The 19,656-nt window shown below is 34.9% G+C and overlaps 2 protein-coding genes, 1 non-coding gene and 1 pseudogene across 3 annotated transcripts; 3 read left to right on the plus strand and 1 right to left on the minus strand.

The window, feature by feature from the left end:
* Positions 1 to 794: 794 nt before the first annotated feature.
* Positions 795 to 4,954, plus strand: LOC110729730 (protein HOTHEAD-like). The gene is made up of 5 exons (XM_021909516.1): positions 795 to 1,509; positions 1,681 to 2,322; positions 2,954 to 3,351; positions 3,921 to 4,486; positions 4,592 to 4,954. The coding sequence occupies exons 1-5, from the start codon at positions 1,431 to 1,433 to the stop codon at positions 4,626 to 4,628; spliced, it is 1,722 nt and encodes a 573-aa protein (XP_021765208.1). The 5' UTR covers positions 795 to 1,430; the 3' UTR covers positions 4,629 to 4,954.
* Positions 4,955 to 5,299: 345 nt separating this feature from the next.
* Positions 5,300 to 5,379, plus strand: TRNAL-UAG. Its single transcript has one exon. It is a non-coding gene; the product is annotated as a tRNA-Leu (tRNA).
* A 3,843-nt stretch (positions 5,380 to 9,222) lies between these two features.
* Positions 9,223 to 15,068, minus strand: LOC110729731 (annotated as a pseudogene).
* Positions 15,069 to 15,890: 822 nt separating this feature from the next.
* Positions 15,891 to 19,021, plus strand: LOC110729502. The gene is made up of 8 exons (XM_021909233.1): positions 15,891 to 15,903; positions 16,111 to 16,232; positions 16,837 to 16,923; positions 17,125 to 17,280; positions 17,369 to 17,539; positions 17,781 to 17,834; positions 17,942 to 18,088; positions 18,656 to 19,021. Exons 1-8 carry the CDS (start codon positions 15,891 to 15,893, stop codon positions 19,019 to 19,021), a joined length of 1,116 nt encoding a protein of 371 aa, XP_021764925.1.
* Positions 19,022 to 19,656: the final 635 nt, after the last annotated feature.

Genomic DNA, 19,656 nt, shown 5'->3' on the forward strand with positions numbered 1-19,656 from the left:
GGTTCATCTCTCCAATTGTGCTAAAGTCAAAGATCAGCCCTCAAGGCAAGCCAATTGGGCTAAGGCCCAACTTCTCCATGTATGAAGAGGTATAAAAGCCATCAATATTACATTTGTGCATTCATTCAAGCAAAGCCTCAAGCAACTAATTCTCTTGCATAGTCTTCTCTTTCTACACACTGTACTGACTTTAGCATCGGAGGGGCCTTCCTCGGCAACACCCCCGAGGCTAGTTTACGTGTGTTTACTGTGCAGGAAACCTTCGGCCCAACATTTCTTGGATCGAATCTAGTCTTCTCCACTTCATCGGACCTTCGGCAAGGTCCCATTGTTTTCACCCGAAACAAACTCAATGTACAAGAAGTTTAAAGCTAGGTCACTTACAAACAACCAAATAAAATTACACATACAAACAAAACACGTTCAAATTTTACCACCTCATGTGTCAACTTGCTTCAATAATACAACATTTATACATTAAACATGCATGCACATTTGATTGACCAAATTACTGGCTTAACTAAAATCATCAAAAAAAAAAAAAAAAGTCAGTCATAAATGTATCAAAAGTGATTGCCTTTTATTATCTTCTTCTGTCATATAATAACTGAGATTTCCATCAGAAAAATAACCAACCAAATTTATCGTTTATTACCGACAAGAAAAATAACATATAGTTTCTTCATTATTCTCTAAACCAATGTATATTGGTCATTCTAGTTCATATACCATGGAAAAAACAGAGGAAATAACAGCTTTTAATAATAAAGTCAAAAAAAATATTATTTTTGGACCTAAAAATGGACAAATATTAATTATATGTATAGAATAAAATACACATTTACTACTATGGTATCTCAAGGACAAGTTATGAATGGAGAACATTTGATCCACGTACTAAATATATGACCATTTCCCTAGAAAAAAAAATAAAATAATTTTACCAAAATTTTAAAAAAATGAAGAAAATGACAGGATGTAGGGGAGACAAGTCTAGCTCACAATGCAAGTGCAAGCTTTTTGAACCAACTTCAACAATTAACAACCCACAATCAATAGCCTCCAAGGATTTTGTGTAATCAAGTAGTGTTTAAAGTAATAATACGAGGCGATACCGAGAAATTATAAATATGAGGGGGAGAAGGGGAAGGAGAAGGAGATGAATGTGCATTTAGCATGCTTACTAGAATCTAGCTTGCAATAATCTTTAGATGAATGTGTCACAAAAAAAGCTAAATGTTGTTGAACAATAATTACCTTATTTTGTGACTAAGTGTAAGGGAAGATCTTTTTACCTCAAAGGAAAATGCACTAAAATTTCTTTGTGCTAGCTGCATTGGCGTTACGAGTTTATTTAAAGACGAGTAGTTGCCTCCCATTATATTTTGTTGCTTCTTCACAAAATTTATAACCTTCAGATTACCTTGCTCATGGATTCTGAGTGTCGTAAACTCGCCTTCATTTTCATCTTTGGAGTTTCTTTCTTTTATGCTTCTTTTGCTGAGAAAGGTAAAATAATTGTTGTGTGACGACTTAACTTTTTATTTAACAAAAACCATATAGTATATGGTTTATGTGACAAGAAACATGAATAATACTTGCTCATTTCATTTTTGTGATTACACAGATTTAAATTAATCTTTTGAGTTAATATGTTTTTTTTTTTTTTCTATGTTGCAGCCCCACATTTTTCCTTTGTGAAACCAGCAACATTGGCTCCTGCAGTTTCCTACTTTGATTACATAGTTGTTGGTGGAGGAACAGCAGGGTGTTCACTAGCAGCAACTCTCTCAGATGGTGCAACCGTGTTATTGTTAGAGCGAGGAGGAGTACCTTATGGAAACAAGAATGTTGAAGATATAGGCTCATTCGGAGCTAATCTTGCTAATGTTTCTCCATCTTCGCCGTCACAAGGATTTGTATCAGAAGACGGTGTCTTAAACGCCCGTGCTCGTGTTCTAGGTGGAGGATCTGCCATCAATGCCGGGTTCTACACGAGGGCTCCCCCTGAGTTTGTGGCTAAAGTTGGATGGGATTATGGGTTGGTGAATCAGTCGTATGCTTGGGTTGAGAGGAAGGTTGCATTTGAGCCACCAATGCTGCAGTTTCAGACCGCGGTTAAAGATGGATTGTTGCAGGCAGGTGTGCAGCCTTATAATGGATTTACCTATGACCATATTCATGGCACCAAATTTGGAGGGACTATATTTGATAACAATGGTCACAGACATACAGCTGCTGATTTGCTAGAGTATGCCGATCCTCGAAGAGCTACTGTTTATTTGTATGCTGTAGCTCAGAAAATCTTGTTCAGCAGGAGAGGTAAGACTGATGTGTTATTTTTTTTTTCAGTACGTATAAGAAATTGTTTGATTAATAATTGTACGATCTCTGCTAGCAGTTCTGTTTATTTTTCCTCCGTTTACTCGGGACTCTTCATTTCAGTTCAAGTACCCATGTTAGATCCTCAACCTTCTGACACTATGTCTTGGACCAAAATCAAGGAGTATTTCATAGAAAGTAGCCGAGTTTGGCACTTAAGTACATACCCGAGTCCAAGTAACAGAGTGTCTCCTTATATCTATGAGAAGCACATGAAGTTCGGGTTTAGCTCGGACAATAGTATAGATTTTTTTAATCCTTGACCCTGCAGTGTTGGAGAAGTCATTTTTATTACTTGGATAGAATTTCATGTTTACAGATCAACTGAGAAATTTTTTGCCTAGATCTAGATACAGAAAAATTCGAAGATTTAGAGACTGCAAGACTAAAACAGATATAATAGGCTATCAGAGTTTTAGAGAGGAGGTTTGACAAAATACTTTAGGCCTTATTTCAGTTTTCTAATCTCTTAGCAGAGCCAATAGATATATAAATGACCAGATAGAACCTTACTGATTGAAACTGCAATAGCAGTGACATATTTTGATTGTATTCATTGGTGTTGATGCAGAGCTTGGGAAGCCAAGAGCTTATGGAGTGATATTCAAGGATTCAGTCGGAATCGTGCACAAAGCATTTCTACGACCAGGGGCAGCAAATGAGGTGATTTTATCAGCAGGTGCACTAGGAAGTCCACAATTGCTGATGCTAAGTGGGGTTGGACCAGCTACTGAGCTTATGCTTCATGGTATCGAAGTGGTGTTGGACCAGCCTCAGGTGGGACAAGGAATGGCTGATAATCCCATGAATCTGTTGTTCATTCCTTCTCCTATTAGTGTGGAAACATCCCTGATTCAAGCTGTTGGCATCACTGAATTTGGTAGTTTCATTGAAGCAGCAAGTGGCTCAAGTAATGTACGAGCTTTCATGCAGAATCTTCCTTCAGCTGCTCAGATGCTGACTTCCCAGGTTTGAGGCCCCTAAACCTCCTGTATTCAATTGAAGTATTTGATCAATAGATATGATGATGTCGATATCTGACCTCGAGTTTATAAAATTAAGTAGATAAAGGTGAAATTACTAAGTTTCATATCCACATCATGTGAAGCAATGCCGTATTTCAACTTTTCAAGTATACATTAAAAGCATGAATATATGTCACAGCTCCATATCCATAATTAAAGGTCATATTTTATGTTGGAGGATAACATTTTTAAAAGCACAACAGATGACTAGCTACTAGTTGAAAATATCTTTTTTCATCATGTACTTGATTTATAAAGCAATTCTGAAACTGATGCAGAAGCAGGTAATAGTGAGATGTAAGGTATTTTTGTAAATTAAAATCATTTTGATTTTCGATAGACAATTGATAAGAGTGATCTAGAATTATAATCATCAGCGAGATGAAGAATAATTCATAAATGTCACAACATTCAAGGCTATACAATATTATAAAGTTCTTGTAAAAAAAAACAATATTATAAAGTTTATTGGATATATGGATACTAACAGAGGATATTGTTGAATATGTGCAGGCTAGCCAATCATCTGATGGACCTAATGTGATAACTACACAAGGAGACTTGGATACAGCAATTGAATACATGCATTCTCTATTGAACGGAACCATCAATAGTGGCTGTATCCTAGAAAAGATTGCTGGTCCGCGCTCTTCAGGATATTTGCATCTAGCAACCGTAGATCCAAATGACAATCCTGCTGTCAGATTCAACTATTTCCAAGATCCAGATGACCTACAAAGGTGTGTTATGGGAATGGAGACCATTATAAAGGTCATAGAATCAGAACCTTTCTCAAAGTTCCGTGTACCAGGAATGACTACACAAGCACTTATAAACATTGTTGTCAACTTCCCTCTAAACTTAAGGCCAAGGCATTTTTCCACTGCACTTTCTTTGGAACAGTTTTGCATTGATACAGTATTGAGTATATGGCATTATCATGGAGGTTGTCAAGTTAATAAAGTCGTCGATAAGGACTATAAGGTTCTTGGCACAGTAGGTTTAAGGGTTATCGATGGGTCTACATTCTATGACTCGCCAGGGACCAATCCTCAAGCTACTGTGATGATGCTCGGAAGGTATTTATGTTGCCAATGATCACCCTTACTCATTATCAGTTTTTAAGTTCTCCTATCTGGTAATTTCTCTTCCTGTTTTCTTACTATAATATCTTTGCATTGCAGATATATGGGACAAAGGATTTTAGCACAACGACGATAAGACTCAAAGGAAAGTAACCACAAGAAAACATGATTCTTTGTTAAAAGCAGCCAAAAGAATACATGATTCTTTGTTTTGTAAAACCTTACATTTGATTGTTTATATAATGTATGGTTTGAGCTAAATTAGCTCTTACAAAACATACGACCTACTTTTTTACCACAATAAATCATATTCGACGAACAAATATAGTCTGTATTTTGTAATATTAGATCACAGGATCAAGTACATGTAAATTCAATTCAAATGTTTGGCTAAATTAGACCCCATCTTGTAGCCTCCCTGGCAATCAATTTACGGAAATTGCTTATATTTGAGATGATGCATGATAAAAGTATAAACTTTTGTCTTTACTTAGCAACTTTTTTTGCAAGAACTAACAGAAATATTGGACTGATAGTATCATATATTCATAACTAATGTAATGCAGTACAACTATCATACTATATCTTCAACATACCTTACACCGAAACACCGCGAAACAGCAACAAGATTGATCTTCCACATCCAAGCACCTGCATAAACTATAATACATTATTAAGGAGTAAATTTATTTTAACCGAGGAAAAATTAAGACGATGATTAATAAATCAAATCAAATGCTTACTGTATGATTGCGTTTTTTTTTTTAATTGGTCTCTAGTATTTAATTGTTTAAGAAGTTAACACCTGACAGTTTGGCCGAGTGGTCTAAGGCGCCAGATTTAGGCTCTGGTCCGAAAGGGCGTGGGTTCAAATCCCACAGCTGTCATTTTTTTTTTGAAACTTTTTTTTTTAAAAGGAAATGTGCAGCTGTCAAAAGTTGACCCGAAATATCGACTTAAATCCGTTTATTAACCGACCCATCTGAACTCGAAAAAATGGTGACCCAAACCCGACCTGAAACCAATTCTAGACCCGTGTTGACCCGAGTACGTGAGACCCGAACATAAACCGACCTAGAGATGACACGACTCGAATGTAACCCGTAAGTTATTGGCCTGAACCGACCCCGACTTGAAACGAAATTGACCCAAACTCGTTTTAACCCCTCAAAACCCGAATTTAACCCGACTTGTTACTAACCTGACTTGAATTCAACCCGACCCGTTCCTAACCCGACCCAAATTTAACCTAACCTGTTACAAATCGGACCCGAAATTAACCCGACTTGTTATTGACCTGACTTAAATTCAGTCCGACTTGTTATTGACCCGACCCGAATTTTACCACACCTATTACTAACCCGACCCAAAAATTCAACCCGATATGTTACTAACCCGACTCGAAATCAACACGACTTGCTATTGACCCGACCTAAATTAAACCCAAATTGTTCCTGACCCGATTTCAAATCACCTTAAATGCAATTTAGACCACCTTATTATTGTTGATCAAAGCATTTTGTCTAGGGAGAACAAGTCGGTCCAAGCCAGCAAAAGAAAGGAATATCATCCTCAAATTTAAGAGTTAAATAATAAATATAGTATATATTTGTTGTATGGTCAAAGGAGAGAACTATCTTCCTAAATTATAAACTATAGTTCCCTAGTATATTCCTATATATATTATAGTCAAAGGAAATAATAAGCTTGAGAAAAATGATAATAATCTATTTATCGTTAGTTGAATTCGAATATGATCTGACTTGAAAATGACCTAACCTGATTTTAACCTGCAAATTATTGACTTGAACATAACCCGACATGACTCCGAGAATGACCCGACTTGGAAATGACCCAACTTGATTATAACCCGTAAATTATTGACTTGAGCTGAACCCAACTCAAAAGAGAATAACCCAACCTGATTCTAACCTGCAAATAATTGACTTGAACCGAACCCGACTCGAGCCCGAAAATTACCCTAACCCGTGAAAACCCGAATTAAACCCCGACCTATTGTTCACCCGACCCGAATGTTACCAAACCTGTTATCAATCCGACCTAAACCCGACCCATACCCGATAAGAAGTACAAACCGACGTAACCCAACTCAAGCATGACCCAACCATAACCCGACCCACATAGGTTATGGAATTAATCTGAATTGACCCAACCTGAGTTGACCCCCGACCAACTCTTACCGATCAAAACCTGACCCGTTTACCCGAATTAACAGCTCCACCCGAAACCTCCAAAATTTCTCAAAATGCGTGGATATTAGCCTTGAATTTTGGAACTTTTTGACTTTTTTTTTCACCCGGAAATAATAGTTGCCAAAGTGTTTACCATGGTCCCTAATACCCTCCGGGAGTACAATTGGCTGGGTGGAACCATCCAATTTGCCTTAAAACGACCAATTTACCGGTTTACAACTTGCACCGATGTCATTAACTCAAGCTTACCACGAACATTTATGACCGCATATAATGATCATATATGGATCCAAACGACATTATATGTCCCCGAGATTTATCCCCTAAAATCTCAATGCTTTTCCACACTGAGCCCCGAAACATTCGAAATTTCTCAAAAAGTGTGTATAATTAGCTTTCAATTTTGGAATTTTTTGACTTTTTTCGTACGGTTATTAAAATTTCCGAAATGTTTACCATGGTCCCGAATACCCTCCGGGGGTCTAGTTGGTTGCGTGGAACCATCCAATTTGCCTTTAAACTACCAATTTATCGGTTTACAACTTACACCGATTTCATTAATTCAAGCCTACCATGAATATTTATGACAAAAAATAATGATCATATATGGTTCCAAACGACATTATATGACCCCGAGATGTATTCCCTAGAATTTCAAGATTTTTCGACACCGGTCCCCGAAGACCCCAAAAATTCTCAAAAAGCGTAGATATTAGCCTTCAATTTAGGAATTTTTTGACTTTTTTTCGCCCGGAAATAAAAATTGCTGAAATGTTCACCATGGTCTCTAATACCCTCTGGGAGTCCAATTGGGTGGGTGGAACCATCCAATTTGCCTTTTAACGACCAATTTACCGATTTATAACTTGCACCGATTTCATTAACTCAAACCTACCACAAACATTTATGAAAACAAATAATGATCATTTATGGTTCCAAACGACATTATATGATCTGAGATGTTTCCCCTAAAATCTCATTTTCTTTTCGACACCCGGCCCCGAAACTATCGAAATTTCTAAAAAAGCACGGATAATAGTCTTCAATTTTGGAAATTTTTTTGACTTTTTTTTCACGGAAATAAAAATTGCCGTAATGTTGACCATGGTCCGTAATATCCCCCAAGGGTCCAATTGGGTAGGTGGAACATTCAATTTGCCTTTAAACACCCAATTTATTGGTTTACAACTTGCACCGGTTTCATTATCTCAACCCTACCACGAACATTTATGACAACAAATAATGATCATATATTGTTCCAAACGACATTATATGACCTTGACATGTATTCCCTATACTGTCAAGACTTTTAGACACCGGGCCCCGAATACTCCAAATTTCTCAAAAATCGTGGATATTCGCCTTCCATTTTTGAATTTTTTTTGACTTTTTTTCGCCCGAAAATAAAAATTGCCGAAATGTTTATCACGGTCCCTAATATCCTCCGGGAGTCCAATTGGGTTGATGGAACCATCGAATTTGCCTTTAAACAACCAATTTAATTATCGGTTTACAACTTGCACGAATTTCATTAACTCAAGCCTACTACGAACATTTATGACAACATATAATGATTATATATGATTCCAAACGGCATTATATGACCTCGAGATGTATCCCCTAAAATATTATTACTTTTTTACACCGGGCCCCGAAACCTCCAAAATTTCTCTAAAGCGTGGATATTAGCCTTTAATTTCGGAAATTTTAAACGTTTTTCGCCCAAAAATAATAATTTTCGAAATGTTTACCATGGTCGCTAATACCCTTTGGGAGTCCAATTGGGTGGGTGGAACCATCTAATTTGCCTTTAAACAGCTTATTTACTGGTTTATAACTTGCACCGATTTCATAACAATTACTCCCTGATAGGCTTCCTAAATCCACTTGTTGCCTTGAATCACAGTAGGAAGATACTTGAGAAGAAAATCAACAGTATCAAGATCAGCCACCCTGACCATCAACTTCCTATCAATCATCCTGCTCACCTCCGCAACCCTCTCTGGGGACTTGTTCACAAAATTTGATTCGAACAATAGTTCTTTGGCAGCAGCTAAATCATCCTCATCCATGGCCGTGAAGTCAAGCTTCTTGAGCTCCTCAGGTTCTAAAGCATTATCAGCAACGTCTAAATGGATCCCCCTGATCCCCAACCACTTAATGTCAAGATCAACGCAAACTAACTCAAACGGCATCTTCTCACTCTTCCATGTCTCCATAAGTAAAAATTATAAAAGTTATATATTATGATAGTACTTATTGAGACGAATCCAAAAAATCATTCATGAATATATTATTCCTTACATATTATTCACAAAAGACGGTCAAAGGAGGGGTGGTAAATAGTGTAAAAGTCAAAACGGGTTAAGTAATAAAGAACGGAGGAAGTACATTGTATGTTGAACTCGATTTTTTAGCTAGAGGCGTTGGTATCTGCACCTCATACATAACATCAATGAAGTACAAACCAAACGACCCCTACAAACCAAAGTGATAGCAAGTTTAAAGCATTAGGTGTGTACTTGTGTGGTAATGTAGCATCTGTATCATTACATTGTCACACTAAAATCGCGATTTCAAATAGAAATTGGTAAATATTACAGAGCAATGCACAATTTGCTTCAAGCTAAGCAAATTGGAAAGAATTTAGAATTTAAGGAGTATAGATAGCCTATAGTATAAGTTTACTGGCAGTAGCTAACTCACTATTAACTCGTTATAATTATATATACAGTTTTTTTTCCCCTAATTACTACTTCGTATTAAATAAGTAACCATACTACCACATTTAACTCTAATAACCTAAAAAGCTAAAACCTATTTCCTAATTACATCAACCAGAAGTAGCAACTACTATAGGACTTCTAACAAAGTGCTTGCCATCTGACCATAATAACTCTCCAAACTTGTAGTCTTCAGACTTCAGACCTTTTGATGTCAGAGTCACCTCAAACTTCTTTTTCTCTCCATTTTTCTCAAACTTCAATTCCTTTGGCTTCACGGTAATTGATACTCCAGATGGTTGGCGAACACGAGCAACATAGACTCCAGGAGATCCCACATTCGTTACAGTCCTAGTAACAGTTGTGGAGTCTGAAAGATTAGGAACTGTAATCGACGGGTAGTTCAGATTCAAAATAGTATTTATGCTAGAGGTTGAGTTTGAGCATTTGTATTGACCATTATATAAGGTTTCGATCTTAGTCTCATTGTATCCAAGTGCACATAAAAAGTGCAAGTAATCTGTTGTGGTTAGATCATAGATTAACCCAGGATTCATGGCGCGGTTTGGTCTGACATGTCCTGCACCATAACCAAATGGTGTAGCCTTACCGTAAACTTCATCTCCCATTGGGTTGATTGTGTTGTCTCTAGTTCTAGCTGTAAATGAAAAACAAACATAACATCACAACATACTGCGTTATAAATTATGAAAATGTACATACCATTAATAAGGTTGATCACAATTATAATAAGAATAGATAGGTTTACGGTTTACCAGTAGTCATTATAGCAGATTTGATAGCAGCAGGACTCCACGTAGGGTGCATCGTCCTAAGAAGGCCAGCGATACCAGATATATGAGGGCAAGACATAGATGTACCAGTGTCTATCATGAAAGAAACTTTCCGGTCATCATCAGGTATCCCGGTTAGACTCACTGCAGGACTGTATGCAGCAATGACATCAACACCTGGTGCTGTAATATCAGGCTGTAAAACACATAGAAAGAGATAGGCCTCAGTGTTATACATACATCTTTCAACTAATCTAGACCTGTAATTTTTTAAAAGACCTTCAAAATCTCTGGTGTAATTGGATTTGGGCCTCTTGAGGAGAATTCAGCAATGCGAGGAGCAGGTTTGACACCAAAACTTTGTTTTGGGGCAGTGAGGTAAGCTGTGGGCTTCCTATAAAAGACAAAGTTTGTAGAATAAATAAAAACCCAAAAACAGGAATTAAACAGAGGAATGACATATATAGTGTAGATAAAATTTATTACTGTGTGGAATTGATGTAATTGAGTAAAGCTAATCCATCTTGAAAATTGATATTTGTAGCAGGAAGGACTTGAAGATCAGCTGTGGTCTGATTCCCATGAGATTCGTCGTTACAAAGGATCATGCCAGCCGCTCCAGCACGTTTAGCTTGCAAGCCTTTGTCTAATCTCTCAGTGATTCCCCTAAGACAGACCAAGATCTTGTCTTTCACCTTTTTCTCATCTAATGTACCTTCCATGCAATAAAGGCTACATGTACACGAACAAATAAATCAGTCACTAAAAATGGTATGTGTATTAAAACTGTTAACATTGAAAAAAAAAAAAAATTGTCCTTACGCCGCATCATTAGCAGATGCATTGGCAAGTTTTGCATCAGCAGCAGAGATTAGTGGATATTGTGTATCTTTTGGCAATGCTTGTGATAGGCTTGAACCCTGCACAATGATGAAGCAAAAATTTAACTAGAATGAATCTATATGAATACATGTTTCAAATGAGGTAATCTAATCAATAATTATATTTATCCATTGGTACTATTAGACCTCATGTTGGTACAAGTGTTTTGTAAAAGTAACCTAATTCCACAATCCATGGAGCTAGTTTACCTTGAAACGGAGCCCGTTACCGAGTTCAACAAACACTGGACCTCTCTATCCATAGTACTTGCAGCGACAGTGATAATCCAAGGAGCAACATTTGTGACAGAGCCAGAGTAAGGCCCAGAATTTCCACCAGAGCACACCACAACAATACCTTTCTGAAATGCATGAAAGGCTCCAATGGCAGTTACATCATCAAAGTAGTCAGAACTTGTACCTCCAACCGATATGGAGACCACATCAACACCGTCCTGAATGGCCATGTCAAAACCTGCTAACAAGTCAGAAGTCAAACATCCAGCCCTTCCGTCGATTGAAGACCAACAGACTTTGTATGAAGCAACTCGTGCTCTTGGTGATCCGCCTTTTGCTGTCCCAAAAGGGATACCGTTTATGCTTACTCCGGGCACAAAATTGCCTCCGGCTGTTGAAAGGGTGTGTGACCCATGACCATTGTAGTCTCGTGCTGATTCCATTGATTTTGAAATACTTCCACCAGAAGCTTTGTATCCTTTGTTGAAACATTTCGCTCCAATCAATTTCCTAAGATGATTTAGGCATGCAAATACAATTGTTTTAACACATACTCCATAATTTGTACATTAGGTCCAAAGTATGATTTACAAGTCTTGAGCAAGAAATAGAAGCAGTGGACAATAATTAAACCTGTTGCAATGAACTCCAGCCGTGTTATTGGAGTTCTCACAAGAACCTTTCCATCTTGATGGAATCGGTCCATAGCCTACGTCACTGAAGCTCTCAGATTCGGGCCAAACACCTAACCAGTAGGCAGTAGTTAATCTAATGTAAGCATAGTTAAATAGTTTATAAAAGCTAGGCATGAGTATATTATATTTTCATATGAGTATATGAGAGTCACTTCTTATGTTTTAGTGACTACTCGTAATTGTCATTTCATACAAGCAAAATATACACATGAATGTGTATATCTATAGGAGTTACTCCATAATAGGTAGCTGAAGATAATACCAGTGTCGAGGTTGCCAATAATGGTATCTTCCCCAAATCGAGCTTCCTTTTTCCATGAAACACTAGGCAGATCATTATTTTCTAGTGACATGAAATCCCAAGAGTGTGTAGTGTGTAATTCCATCACTTTATCAGGAATCACTGAAATAACATCTTGATGTTCTGCATAGTTTAAATTAAAAACAAACTGTATAAGTTTTGATTAAAGAGAAGAAAATTGTAACATACACGCCAATAAAAATCATCATAGGCTAGACTTAATGTACCTGAGTATACTTTTATTTTATTGTAGTTTAAAAGTATATTCATAAATAAGATTTGAAATATCAAAAAATTTACTCAATGTTTACTAACTTGCTATTTCCGCTGCATGATGCTCTTCAAGGATAGCAGAGAAACCATTAATATGCATTGTATACGAGTAGATGATTGCATCCCTTGCCTCTTCAAGGCTGTTTACGCAAAAATAAATAAATAAATAATTACAAAGTATGAGTGTAAAATTTGTATATACTAACCATGAACCTATTTCCTATATACATGTACCTTCCAAGGAAAGTTGCTAGGAATTCGTGATGAGAATCTGTCACTCGATCAAAAACCTCCATTGTTGCATTTTCGGGATGTGAATGTGCTCCCATATACACTATGTATGACTATACAATTGATGCAAAATTTTAAGACAAGTACGCAAATTTAAGTTAAGTTGTCAAGTAGATAAGTACCATTACATAATTTCAAGAATTATAAAGAGAGAGTTATTTACCTGTTTTACAGCAATTGAGGATACATGCAGTAGAGAAAGCACAAGAAAAAACAAGGCGATCTTCATGGCTATGTGTGTATTATTTTCCAAGTAGAATTCAATGTAAAAATAGGGGAATGCTTTACAGCATTATACAAAGTATTAATTAGTGCTGAAGTCTAGCCTAGGTAGGTATCTGGTTTTTTTATCATTAAAAATTTTTATGGGATATAATTTTTATATTCGGAGTAATACATTATTCATCTTGTTTTAGTCGGTAAAAAAAGTTGAAATACACGTATGTTAACATAACCAATCAAGTGAAAAATCCTTCCTTAGGATAATTTTAGAATCTATACTTATGTTTAAATGGATAGAAGATAACTAATGACTAGTTGATATTTTTTTTATCTTGTATTAATTTTCGGAGAGGTATCGATCTTGTTGTATTATAAATGTCACATATAATACCATTAAATTTTAATCAATGGAAAATATAATTTAGATTTAAAAAAAAAAAAACAATGGCTGCATAAACAAAATTAATGCCATGTAAGTATAGAAGAATGATAAATTATAAAGTTGAAAAAAACTGACAAATGAATCTTGGATCACATACTTTTATATGCACCAGAAGACTTGTATTTCACATAACTTTAACGATATCCACCAATGTCGCGAGTTGAATATAATTGCATCTGCATTAAGCCATAACCCACTCCTTGCTAATGTCATCCATTAGTCAGGCATAAGAGTTGACTTCACTCTCTTTGGAGAATGCTTTGTCGCGATACCAAGTTGTACAAGGAAAACAGACAGGTAGAATTCCTTATATAAAGGAATGAAACCAAGTGTCTCATAGTTTTCGTTATGTACTTGTGTTCCTTTCACTTCGTAAACTCTCTTAAGCCTTCCCAATATGTTAAATGCATTCAAATCAAGGATCACCAATTTCGGGCTTTCTTTCTAAATTAGAATTTATCCTTCCTACCAATCTCCCATTACTCAAGCAATTGAAACCTTGTTCCACAAAAGGACACACCGAAGATGGTGAAGAATTATACAAAGGATAGTTGTAGTCCGATACCCATCTCCCATCAAAGACATCACACATACTCGAGGAAGCACCGAGCTCAAGACATACCAATCCGAACTTGGGAATAGTATTGAAATACCCACAAGATAAACACAAAGTAAAAGATGATTATCAATGGTCCTATAATGAAGAGAAACACACAAACGAGAGATCAAGCTATCTTGACGAAGGTCCATTGGAGTTTTCTGGCTTATCTCAATCGAAAAATACTTTTGGACTACCAATGGCAATGGCATTCTTCTTAATTCACTATATGAAGATGTTCTCCTACTAAAAGATTATCCAATTCGGAATTCTTCATAAATGGTCTTAATTGAGCACTAGAATTACACTTTACCAAAAGTCCAAAACCATAGAATCCAAAAAACCCTAAATCCCTATCTTCTATAGATTAGATTTATTTGACCATTATCATCAATCAAGTCAAAATTGCATCAAAAAATTCGAACCCCATAAACCTATTAATCCAAAAAACAAACAAACAATAATTTATAGTCTCGAAATCTTCTGGGTTTCAAAGCATCAAATTAAAATGCAAAGAACAACTGCAAACACAGAGCAACCAAAAATAAATTACATAAATATGAATTAATATCCAAAATTGCCAACATCAAAGAATAAAAACAGCAAATTAAAATTATACCCAATTCATTAATCATGCAGAAGTGCAAATGGTATCATTCAAAGCTCAAGAAATTTTTTTGATGCAGAATTATGATGTAAATTATAGAAAAATATAATGCATGAAAAAATTTACCGGTTAAGAAGTGCAAGAACGATCTTCAGGCATCAAGTAACGCAGAATTAATGAGTGACTTGAAGGGTTTGAATAGGCATTGTAAGAAGAAGAGAAGAAGTAAAGATGATTTTGCCAATTCATGATTCTTTCATAACACTCTCCATGACATGAAAGCCTTTTTTATGGTGCGAATTCCACTCTGAAAGGATGGTGGATGAGATTCGATCCCGTACCTTTATGTTATATTGGTTTCGATACCAATTTAGTGGACTAACTCAATCAAATGATTAAGCGGATGACTAAGGTTCAGGATTATGTTATATACTTAGAGTGATGGTTTAGGATAATGTTATATACTTAGTTAGAGTGATTTGAAGGGTTGTAACTTTGATTTATTAGTTAGGTGCAGTCTCTTTTCTAAAGCCGCTAATAGTGATAGTGGTTTTAAGCTGAACCAAAAGGGAAAAAACTTAAACACCAATCCTGTCTAAAAACGAGTAATCAAGTGTGATTAGTTGGGTGTAATAACCTCTATAGTGTAATAACCTCATTGATATGCCACACTTTAATTTATGCACTATTTACCAACCTTTTGAATCAAATTCAAAATCATTTATTGATCATGGAAAACAAAAATGAATGTCATTATATAAGTAATACTTGTAACATGCATGGATCGATCAATCAATAAGAAAAAATGTACTCCGTAATATGGTTCAAAAAAAGTCATGGAGTATACCCACAAGGCCACCATAGAGGCTATTACACTATAGAGGCAATTTATACTATATATACTAGCTATATTCCACTTGACCTCAAGCAAGGGTACCTTAGAAAATTCCCCTAAAATTATTGGTAACATAAGGAAATAAGTCACCCTTAAAATAGAAAAAATCACCTCAGTCATTATTTTCTACAAATTATAGTGATATCAATTATTACAGACAAAATCATGCCTCATTTAAAATATTGATTTTTTCCTAATATTACCAAATACTTTCCTAATAAAAACAATGGCTAGAATGTGTATATTCCATGAATTTGGAAATTTTTATATAACCTTCTCAATTAAAATGTTTCTTATATAAATATAATCAATAATCAGTAACATAAGCTAAGTTTCATTCTCATAAAATACTTTGTATGACCAAAAAAATAATAATAAACATGGTAGGCAGACTTAGGAATATTAATGTATGGGTTTTTATGAGAATTGTAGTTGTTTTTTTTTAGCTTTGATTTCGAAATTTGGTGAATGTGTTGAAGGTAGGAAGGAGATTAATTTATCCGATGAAGATTTAGAGCTTGAAACACGTCTTAAGACTTTGAACAAACCACCCATTCTAAGTTTTCAGGTACTTTGGAATATATTTTTTTTTTTTTAAACCTAATATAATAATAGTGGGAGTATTGGTTATTGATTGTTTATCAAATCTTGGTGTTTTGTTTTTATGGTGATGAAATAGTTTTTATCCTTTAAAGTTAATTTTTCTTGTTGGTGTAATTACTTTTGTTGATTTTCTTTGAAAAATTTCATGTTGAATTTATTTAAAATTGACTTTTTTATTAATTAAACATTAGTTTTCATATGATGTAGTGAATGTAGTCAGTGGGTAAGGAAAAGCCTTTAATTTGTAAAAAAAAAAAAAAAATGCCAATTATATTAATTTGAAAATTAGAAATTTCCAATATATATAAGACATAATTAAAGTATTTGTCAAAAAAAAAATTAAAATAAAATAAAGTAAAATAATAATAAAATTGATTTGATTATAAATTTGCAATACGGTAGATTGGTAGGTTGACTAATTTCTCAATTTTGGTTTCAATTATGTGAAATTTTTGGGCATTGTTAAAAGAAATTTATCCTTATAGCAAAAACATACGAAGTATATAATAAATTAGTTGTATGTACAATAATGTTTTACATCATATATGTACTTTTTAATCTTTGTGTAGAAAGAGGATGGAAGCATCATCGACTGCATTGATATATACAAACAACCTGCATTTGATCATCCAAAACTAAAAAATCACAGGATCCAGGTAAATTAATATTACTCCGTAACCTGTTAATTAATTAATAATTCACCATCTTCCTCCTAATAACTCACGGTAATATCCATTTGTTAATTAATAACTCACATTAATTTATTCTTTTTCAAAAACCCTACAGATTAAGTACCTGAAAAAAAATATTCCAAAGTACCTGAAAACTACAGATTAAAACCACCCATTCTTTTTCAGGTACATAAATTACCGTCCAAAGTCACACAATGTCCTCCAGGAACGGTACCCATTCGAAGAACACGAAAGGAGGATTTGGTCACGGCAAATGCGGTTTTAAGCCATTATCGTACAATGACCGGAGGACCACCATTTACTCCCTCACAAGGAAATTATGTATGTTGATTTTGTTTAATTTAATGTTACGTCGAAAAATTAAATTATGTACGTAAAAATAATTTTGTACTTGTATTTGTGTATATAGTATGCAGGAGCAGGAACTCCAAATGGGACGTCGGAAAAATACCTAGGAGCAAGGGCTGCAATAGCTCTTTTTAATTTGACAATCGCGATTCCTGCTCAAACTAGTGCAGCTTCCTTGCGAATTGGTAGTGGTGTTGACGGTCCATTTAACAACATCGAGTATGGATACACTGTAAGTCATTCACTTCAACTCCTACAATAAGACATTACTTACACAGTAACTAATAATAATTTACACGAAATTTAATCTCTCTCGAGTAGAGTTAATTGACTAGGCTAGTTTAACGAGTAAGATGATACACATTTACAGTACATGTTTTAATAGAAATCCCATATTATAGCTAATATAATACTCCGTACATTTATATGTACATGACTAATTCTAGATAATGTTATGTATTGATCTTCAACAGTTCAACCAACAATTATATGGAGATAGAAAAGCACGAACATTTAATTTGTGGACGGTAAGCTACTTATATCTTGTTACAAGTATTTGTTTTAGATTTTTCCGATTTAATAGGGAATTATATATATATATATATTTAAAAAATTATCTTTCTGTATTGGTCAGGCGGATGGATTCGGTAAGACAGGATGCTTTAACATGCTTTGCCCCGGGTTTGTTCAAGTAAACCAACTCCGTCATATGGGAGATGAATTGACCTATTTTTCGGAGTATGATAAAAGCACGAGATTTATGTTGCTTGGAATTATCAAGGTATGCCTCAACAAAGTACACACTTGGTTGTTTAGTTTATGTGAAATAATTAATGTATGACAATTAAAACACATAACTCAAAAGTCAAAATGCATGGGTTCTTATGAAACATTTAGGGTCTGTTTACATTTACTAAGCTGAACTTAACTGATTGGAGCTGAACTGAACTGAACTGAATTGAGGTGAAATGAATATTTTATGAGAGAGGAAAATTAAGAGCTGAACTGAACTTAACTGATTATAGCTGAACTGAACTGAACTGAAATTAAGTAAATGTGAACATGCCCTTAGTAAGTTGTAACAAAATACCTTTTGACATGATTAAGGGCCTGTTCACTTCAGCTTAATTTCACTTCTATTCAGTCCAGTTCAGTTGAGCTTCAATTAGTTCAGTTCAGTTCAGCTCCTAATTTACTTCTCTCATAAAATATTCATTTCATTTCAGTTCAGTAAATGTGAACAACCCCTAATTCAAAAGCTAATCTAAGTATCATTCATAAATGTCATATATTATATACATTCAGATCATGTAACATGACATTAAATTGGATTGTTGTTGAAATATAGGACCCAAAAACACAAAATTGGTGGATAGTGGAGAGCCTACCAGAAGCAACAAATCAATATATAGGATATTGGCCAAAGGAATTGTTGCCAGAAATGAGTGATTCTGCAACAAATGTTCAAGTTGGTGGTAAGGTGTATAATCCTTCTATTGAGCCTTCAAAGACTCCCATGGGTTCAGGTCATTTCGTGGCGGACGACTTGCTCAAAACATGCCAAGCTATAGTCCATGTTGTTAACTCAACCTATGGTCTAATCCCTGATGAATCTCTTAAAATGGATGTTTTCGCGAATTCACCTGATCTTTACAATGCTCAATTCTTGGATGGTGCCGAAGTTCTCTTTGGAGGACCTGATTTTACGACTTAAGAGTGTTTTTATTGTACCAGAAATTATTGGATGGTCCAAGATCAACAGCGTAATATTATGCATTCATAGATTGTAGCTTGGAATAATATTGTTCCTGTAATAATCAAGATAATTACTAGCTCATGGTGTGATATCATATATTTATATTAGCGAGTAATTAAGAGTTGGAAGGCCTTGTTATATAGAAATTGGAATTCTCTTTAACCAACATTAAGTATGAGTTTAACCTATTTTAAACGCATACCACATAGACACATACCTCATATTTAAAATATGTGAACCAACTATTTGGAAAAAAAAAATTAGAAAATTGGGATAAAGGGGGGTCGCGGGATTATTGAAACATGTGATCTATCACAAACTTTTAGTCTTAACCAACTTACAATTTTTTATTTATTTATTTTTTTTTTTTTTTTTTTGAAATTTAGTCTTAACCAATTTGGTAAACACCTCAATAAGACAATGATATTTTTCCACCCCTTAATGAGAAAACAAATTCATCTTAATTCAATTAGAAAAAAAAAAAAAAAAAAAAAAGTCAAATCTAGTTGAGACTTTTAGGTAGTACAGAGTAGTAAGTTTTTGGGGAACAATAAATAAAGTTTACACTTTCTATTTTTTTGGGAAAAAAAAAG

The sequence above is a fragment of the Chenopodium quinoa genome, unplaced genomic scaffold (assembly GCF_001683475.1).
Source record: "Chenopodium quinoa cultivar QQ74 unplaced genomic scaffold, ASM168347v1, whole genome shotgun sequence".
Classification (NCBI taxonomy): domain Eukaryota; kingdom Viridiplantae; phylum Streptophyta; class Magnoliopsida; order Caryophyllales; family Amaranthaceae; genus Chenopodium; species Chenopodium quinoa.

Bases quoted from the DNA above. Each gene is read 5' to 3' on its own strand.
- LOC110729502 (XM_021909233.1), top strand. The intron at 16,233-16,836 runs GTACTTTGGAAT...ATCTTTGTGTAG, and splicing joins CACCCATTCTAAGTTTTCAG to AAAGAGGATGGAAGCATCAT. The intron at 17,835-17,941 runs GTAAGCTACTTA...TGTATTGGTCAG, and splicing joins GAACATTTAATTTGTGGACG to GCGGATGGATTCGGTAAGAC.
- LOC110729730 (XM_021909516.1), top strand. From the start codon at position 1,431: ATGGATTCTGAGTGTCGTAAACTCGCCTTCATTTTCATCTTTGGAGTT. The intron at 3,352-3,920 runs GTTTGAGGCCCC...GAATATGTGCAG, and splicing joins CTCAGATGCTGACTTCCCAG to GCTAGCCAATCATCTGATGG. The intron at 4,487-4,591 runs GTATTTATGTTG...TTTGCATTGCAG, and splicing joins ACTGTGATGATGCTCGGAAG to ATATATGGGACAAAGGATTT.